At 35.8% G+C, this 7,733-nt stretch overlaps 1 protein-coding gene across 3 annotated transcripts in view; it reads right to left on the reverse strand.

Moving 5' to 3' along the window:
- Positions 1 to 4: 4 nt before the first annotated feature.
- Positions 5 to 7,733, reverse strand: part of rbm20 (RNA binding motif protein 20) — a 72,549-nt gene continuing 64,820 nt past the window's right edge. For all 3 annotated transcript variants that reach the window (XM_051907830.1, XM_051907831.1, XM_051907832.1), the window contains 5 exons: positions 7,455 to 7,547; positions 6,580 to 7,138; positions 6,025 to 6,132; positions 5,518 to 5,639; positions 5 to 2,386 (listed from right to left, as the gene is read on the reverse strand). In XM_051907830.1, coding sequence (XP_051763790.1) covers positions 2,318 to 2,386; positions 5,518 to 5,639; positions 6,025 to 6,132; positions 6,580 to 7,138; positions 7,455 to 7,547 — 951 coding nt within the window. In that variant the 3' untranslated portion in view covers positions 5 to 2,317. The remainder of the gene's footprint in view (positions 2,387 to 5,517; positions 5,640 to 6,024; positions 6,133 to 6,579; positions 7,139 to 7,454; positions 7,548 to 7,733) is intronic.

The following is a 7,733-nucleotide window of genomic DNA, read 5'->3' on the forward strand; positions in this document are numbered from 1 at the left end:
CACACTATTTCCAAAATGTTTATTCAATATTTGCATCAGTGCAACCCAAAATAATTATACAGATTTTTCTTTCAGAAAAATGGGATGCTATCATTAACAGAATATAAAACAGCGGACAAAAAGTTTTCCAGAACCATTCCAATAATATACTCACATTATAACACACACACACTCAGGTTTTTTTTATCTTTAAACAAATAAATTTGATATTAGATAAATAAGCATGGTCCAGTTCAAGTATCCCTAAAGTCTGAGCTCTGTGTACAGCAATGATGAAATGTTTTTGTTTTTTTTTTGCATTTTGAGACATTCACTACACTTGACCACCTAAAAGGCACTTTAAAAAAGTGAATATTTAAGCATGAAACAGAAGAAAAAAACACATGAAACACTGAAGAAAAAAAATGACCACAGAAAATGCAATACAACAGAATATTCACATTAACCTGAGGATAATTTTACACCTCTTCAAATTTAAATACAAATTTAAATAAGGCACTTCTGAAGGAAAATCTACACATATGCAAGCTTTAGAGTATGAATGAGGCAGATGCAAATGATGTAAACACTACACTTACCAGTGCATTTCACATTCTGATATGTATTTTTCACAGTGTAAAAAAACTTCCTGACCTACAGAGGATACACACGCCGCCTTGTGTCCTATGAATAAGGACAGTGTACTTAGCAAGACAGTTCACTGAAAAATGAAAATTGTCTCAACCTCATGTCACTTCAAATCTCTATAATGTTCTTTTGTCCATGGGACACAAATGAAGATATTTTGCAGAAAGTGACAATGAAAGTGAATGGGAACTGAGGCTGTCAAGTACACTCTTAAAAATAAAGATTCCAAAAGGTGGGTTTTTGCAGTGATGCCACAGAAGAACCATTCTGGGTTCCCTAAAGAACCTTTCAGTTTAATTTTTTTTCTTAGTGTGAAGAACATTTAAAAAATTTAAAGACCCCTTTTTCACTATAAAGAACCTTTTGTGGAATGGGAAGGTTCCATGGATGTTAAAGATTCTTCATGCAACAACAGATGCAAATAAAGAACCTTTATTTTTAAAAGTGTACAGAGCCTCACTTATGACGTAGGAGGAAAAAAAGATATTGTGGTCACAACTTATTCATTCACTCGTTTTAGTTCAAAGCTCCATATGGCTTCAAAAGACTAGGAATATAGCACACATATCACATGGACAGTTCATGGGTAGATTACTTACAAACTGTAATCCATTATGGAATACAAATTACATGATGAAAATTGTAGTTAGTGACGTAGGCTAATCTACATTACACATTTTACTTTTTGATTACTTTTGACAAAACTCATTTATCACATTGTTTTGAATATGATAATCTTGTAGCATATTGATATGAAAATGCAAAGAGAAAGAAAATTTATTCGACTCTTTGTTATCAACAACGTGAAGTGCATTAAACATACTTCAGGCTTTCTCAAACTGGGGTTTGTGTTGGAACTGCAGGGGGTTCGTAATTTGACAAAAAGCTAATTAATTAGATCTTAAAATGTTAAAGTAAAAGAAAAATATTTTAAAATAACCAAAATAAAACACTTACTAAAAATATTTTACTTGTTTATGTTGTGTGACCTCTCAATTTCCATGTAATTATAGCTAATGGCCACTCTTGTGTGCGCAATTCCACAAAACTGGAAGATTTTCTGAACATATATAAGCAATAGGCTTTTTTAGAAAGAAAAAGTTAAAAGATAAAATTGGGAGGATTAGGATAATCATTGAATTATGAATAATTTACTGCTATTTTGTGATTAAGTACTCAAGTACTCAATAAAAAGTAACTAGTCTGTAACTGTAGTCAAGTATTTTAAAATGTAATATAATCTAATTACAAGTATTTAATTTTAGGAATCTGATTACGTAATCCAAATTACATGTAATCACTTACTATCCAGCACTGCACATGGATTACTTTTATGGTACTTTTATGATTCTTTTTAAATTTTGGAGCCACAGTCTCCATTCACTTCCACTGTACAGGAACAAAAATCACTGTATTTCACTGACAAAAAAAAGTAATATGCATTTACATTTTTTTCCAGTGAACTATTCCGTTAAAACATGATATTTAATAACCCATTTTTTAATTCGGAAAAACTTTCATACAATTCACATTGCTATGTACTAGAGTACACAGAGGATCCAATTGCTCTGGTTCTCCTTGTGTCCCTTCCCTTCCTCTTTGTGTTTGTGTTGTGTCTCTCTGTCTTGATGGATGTGTCTCATTCAGTATGTCCCAGCAGCGGTGCAGTCCCAGTAGTCTCACATGAGCTTCAATCAGTGTTTGGCGACTCTGTGTGGAAGTTCAAGAGACTTTCCTCCGCCAACTGCGACAGATACTTCTAGAAAAACAAACAAAAAATCCCCTATTAAATTACACAAATGACAGTTTACTTTTAAATTACAGGAATAAGAGCAGTCCTACAGCCTTGAAGAGCAACAGTTTGGTTTCTCTGACTAAAATGGCTGACTGATGGCACCTGACTGTTATACTGAAGTAAGTTTATGCTACATTTGGATTATTACAAGTTGGGCTCTTTTGGCTCTATTAAAGATATACTTTTCAAACCCGTTAATTTATGTAATTTGTCCTCTGACAATGTGGATAAAATTACATAAATCTTTGACTTGCTAAGGCTAATTTCATAGCTAGCTTTTTATGTATCCTAATTTAGTCATCTTAAATAATATTGTGGTACTTTTTGCATAATTTGACAAAACTGACTTTCATATTTTAAAGGTGCAAAATAATTTTGCACAAATGTTGTGCTGATGAGTACTGTTGAGTCAAGTTGAGGTCTGTTTTAATGACACAAAAGTTCCTGTAGCTGAAGAAACTCCCATAAATGTGCATCCTACCAAAATGCGTATTTGTTTACCAGTGAAACAAGGAGAGCTAAAACAGAAGAAGGTCAAAATGTGGGAGGAAAGCAGGTGTTTCCTGTAGTGTTTACTGTCTCTCTCTCTGTCTGTCTGTCTCGGTTTCACCTGTCTTGCTCTTCTGGTGTTAAATTCAGCTGTCACCTTCTCACTGTAGTTCTTGTAAACTCAACACAGCTGGCAGACCTCAAGGTGGAGAAGTGAAGTATGAGGTGACGCTCTTTGGCCGACCACTCTAGTCTGAGAGACACGACAACTGGTTGTGGTCTGACTGTGATGACGGGGAATGTCCAGCTCCTTGCCGCCTCAACTATGTTGTGTTGGAAAGTGTGTTTGTCTGTCTGTATGTGTGTGTTTCTGAAGGGTTATAATGAGGAAACTATATCCCACCCTGAGGACCGGACTCCTTAGATCAGTCAGTCTTACATTGCCGTCACCATTGGTGGTGAGTAACTAAGTAAGTGTAGCCTTTTCAGTAACAAGGTACTATTTCCAACAAGTAGCAGTGTAGCATGGCCAAATGCTACGTCGCTGTTTGAATTTCATATTGTTTGCGTGCATCTTTACTTCCAAGCAAACAACAGTCTAATATGCTCAGCTGATTGGTCCTCTCAGTCCACTCTTGATTCATTCTAAGAAACAATTCACCAACTCACTGATTTGAATTGCTTCAGCAGCTTCTATGTAGTAAGTTAGCCTGTAGTTTAGCTAATCTGATGTACATCTGGAAACTCTTGCTGTGTCCCAATTCGCATACTATCTGTCCTAAATAGTATTCAAAATTAGGATCGTAGTATGTTGAAATAAGTATTCCAAAGATACCCGGATGGTCTATTTTTCTGGTTAGTATCCGGAGTGCAGATCCGCGCACACTTTAACGGCTAATATTGCCCACAACCAATTGCGCTGTAGACGAGGATTCAATTAGAACTATAAAACACAAATAAAAAGTGTTAAAAACTACAAACATGGCGGATGTGTGAGTCCGACAGTTAAGTGGAGCAATTTATAATTAATAATCAGTATCTAATCTGACAAAAAGATATTTATTCAATGTTATCTACATTATATTCCATCTGCAACAGCATTGTGAACTTTTATAAAGATACGTTTGGTCATTAACCTTTAAATGCATCATTATGCAAACATGAGGAGATCTCCTCATGAAAGACCCATGACTGGCAAATAAACGTGCTGCTACATTTCTCTCTGAAATGGTAGGAAATTAAATTAAATTAAATTGAATGTGGAGAATTTTAACTGTGACAAGATGATTGACAGGGCAGTTTAAACTATGACAGGATGCAAGTAACTAAGTGACAGAGTGACAAATTATGACAAAGTAGTGTATGTCCCAAAGTTTGCCTACTCTTTTGCTACACACTCAAAAGTATGTACTTTTTTTAGTTTTATTAATATTTTAAATTTGCTTTCATTTTTAATTTTTAGTCATTTCATTGTGTGCTTTTGTCATTTTATTACTTTTAGTTTTTTTTTTTTTTTTTTTTTAAATATTGCATAAATATGCTTTTGTTATTTAGTTTTCATTTATTTTTATTTCAGTTCAAATTTTAGCTAGTTTTAAATTGTCTTTATTTTTCAGTTAATGATTTAGGCGCTTCAACTTAAAGGGTTAGTTCACCCAAAAATGAAAATCCTGTCATTTATTACTCACCCTCATGTCGTTCCACACCCGAAAGACCTTCGTTCATCTTTGGAACACAAATTAAGATATTTTTGATAAAATCCAATGGCTCAGTGAGGCCTCAATTAACACTTTCAGATGCCCATAAAGCTACTAAAAACATATTTAAATAAGTTCATGTGTCTACAGTGGTTCAACCTTAATGTTATGAAGCGACAAGAATACTTTTTGTGTGGCAAAAACAAAAAAATAATGACTTTATTCAATTATTATTGAAATCGCCCATCACTAGATATTGTTGATAAGTCGTTATTTTGTTTTTTTTGGCACACAAAAAGTATTCTCGTTGCTTCATAACATTAAGGTTGAACCACTGTAGTCACATGAACTGTTTTAAATACGTCTTTAGTAGCTTTCTGGGCATTGAAAGTGTTAATTGTCTTGCTGGCAACAGAGGCCTCACTGAGCCATCGTATTTTATGAAAATTATTTTAATTTGTGTTCTGAAGATGAACGAAGTTCTTACGGGTGTGGAACGACATGAGGGTGAATAATTAATGACAGAATTTTCATTTTTGGGTGAACTAACCCTTTAAACTTATTTCAGTTTATTGCCAAGGCAACATTTCTAATTTTCATTTAGTTTAAGTTTTTTCAACTAATATTTGTACTTTATTTTATTTCAGCTTTATTCAAAAAGCTTCATTTTCAACACGGTTTAAAGATGTTTAAATCATCGTTTTCCAGTCATTTATGGTGTTATATTGTCATGGTGACAAAGTAGTAAAATTGCATATAACTTTACATAACTAAGATGACTAAATTAGGATAAATAAAAAGCTAGCTATGAAATTAGCCTTAGCAAGTCAAAGTCAAAAGGTTAAGAAAGAGAAAACTTTCATATTTGAAGGGAAAGAGAAAGGAAGACTGCATGTTAGTATTTATGACCTGTAGGTTCCTGTAGTGAATTGTACTCCGACAGTGTGACGTCTTGGCTGTTTGTTCGCTGGTGTAAAACAAGCCACACAGGTTGCAATAAAATCCCGTCCTTGGCACAATGAACTCCACACCTGCCAAAACAACAAAACCAGCCAGAAATCAGAACAACACAAAACCGCCACATTTTCTGAGCCACATTCTCATATACGTCTCTGTGTCTGAGTGTGTGCAGGGGTGTAAAGTCAGCTCTACTGTGAGGGAATCAAGTGCGTTAGCTGTGTGGTAATGAGTACACAAGCTCAGGCCTCGAGGGTGCAATTCACACCTCACTCAACAGGATGACAAATGCTCCACTGACATCAGCTAGCCTTAAAGGCTTCAGTTACCCACTGAGAGCTCACATCACAGCCAGAGCTGTTCATTAGTGTCGCTATTTCTATTGCTCATACTTTCTTCTTATGGACTAAACGGCGTTTGCGTCCTTTGGGTCGACTCTTTTGACTCGGGTGAACGTACCTAACGGTATGCTGTGTTCGCTGATGGCTTTCTCCTGATCCTGAGAGGGTGACACAGCAGAGATGTCTGTCGTCTGAGGTGAAGGGGCCGGTAATGAGTCAGGAATATCTAGAATAGAAAAACAGGTGAAAGAAAAATGCTTTAAGGTTTGTTGTGTATCATGGACGTGAGGATGCAAGAGACTAGACTAAGTACGTGTTATTTTATGCCTGTAAATCAAATTAAACTGCCACTAAAGGTCCAAAAATGCTAAAAATCTTTGATGATTGAATATTACAGTTTTTGTAGGTAGAAAAAAAAAAACAATTTCCAAATAGGTTTTTACCTGAAAATAGTTTTTAAACTACATTTATGCATTTGGCAGATGCTTTTATCCAAATCGAATTTCATTGCCTTCAAGGTACACATTTGATCAGTTCTTCGAACCTATGAACCCATGCTCTACTGTTTGAGCTACAGGAAGGCTACTGTAGTTATGAGAAACTACTAAGATTAGTATCAGGAAGTAACCTTCCCCAACACTGGGTTTATATATGTATTTACGGTTGTGGGTACCTTTCTTCTGACTGTCCTGTTTGAGACATGGTTCCTTGTTGTCCATCTCTGCCGCTTTTCTCTCGTCATTACTCGAGTCTGTCACTTTCCCACTCTCACATGTGCTGCTGTGGTTTGGAGGCCCAGCTGGTGTGGCTGTGTTGGTCTGTGTATCCATATCAGTGGCGGTGCAGGACTCCTCCAAAGCGCTCTTGAACTCCTGAGACGGGAACTGGTTGAGTTGAGAGACGGGCTGCTCTGGGGCAGATGACTTCAGGGGCGTCTCTCCGGGGCAGGACTGAGCACCTCCAGAGCTTTCCTCTGGGACCAAATCCAGTGGTTCAAGGATAGGAGGGTCCACCACGGTGTCCTCGCCTTCTGTTGTGGTCTTTGCATTTGGTTTAGGGCTCTCTGTCGTTGACTGACTGGGCTCAACTCTCCGGTCCTCCTCTTGAAGGTCAGGTAGATCAGGTTCAATTATAGAGTCGTCTTCTCCTCCGACTTCATCTACGGTCACCAGTTCCTCCATGCATTTAGGATACCAGGACTCCTCCTCTCCATCATCCCCACTTCCCAATCCCTTGGCAAGACATTAATACTTTCATTCAGCAAGGATGCATTAAGTCGATCAAAAGAGACAGTAAAGACATTTATAATGTTACAAAAGAAAAAAGAAAAACCCTCTCTACGAATGCATCAGTTGGCAATTTTTATTTTTACATGGTTAGAACATGACGGCTGCGCAAATGGATTTTTAAATGCCCAAATTTAAATTTATTTATTGTGGTATTGTTATTTCAGGGAAGAAAAAAATAATACAGAAATAAGGGACACTGCTTACGTCTTACAACTCTCCCAATTGATCACCCAACAGACAAATGAATGAATGTGTTTACCTCGCTGTCACCATCTCTGTCACACTTTGAGGACTCTACAGGTTTGCTGTTGTGAGGAGACGCTGATCTTTCTTTGGCTCTGTATTCTTCCTTCTGTAATACATAAAAAACAGTGCTATTAAAATATTGTCAATACAGACACATTTGGATAATATATATTTTGTATAATATTTATATATTTAAATATTTAAAATATTTTTTTAAAAGTTTATATATTTTAAATAAAATATATTATAAAATATATGATCAAATTATTATTTTACATTTTTAATATTTAAC

This window comes from Ctenopharyngodon idella, chromosome 10 (genome assembly GCF_019924925.1).
Source record: "Ctenopharyngodon idella isolate HZGC_01 chromosome 10, HZGC01, whole genome shotgun sequence".
In the NCBI taxonomy this organism is placed as follows: Eukaryota; Metazoa; Chordata; class Actinopteri; order Cypriniformes; family Xenocyprididae; genus Ctenopharyngodon; species Ctenopharyngodon idella.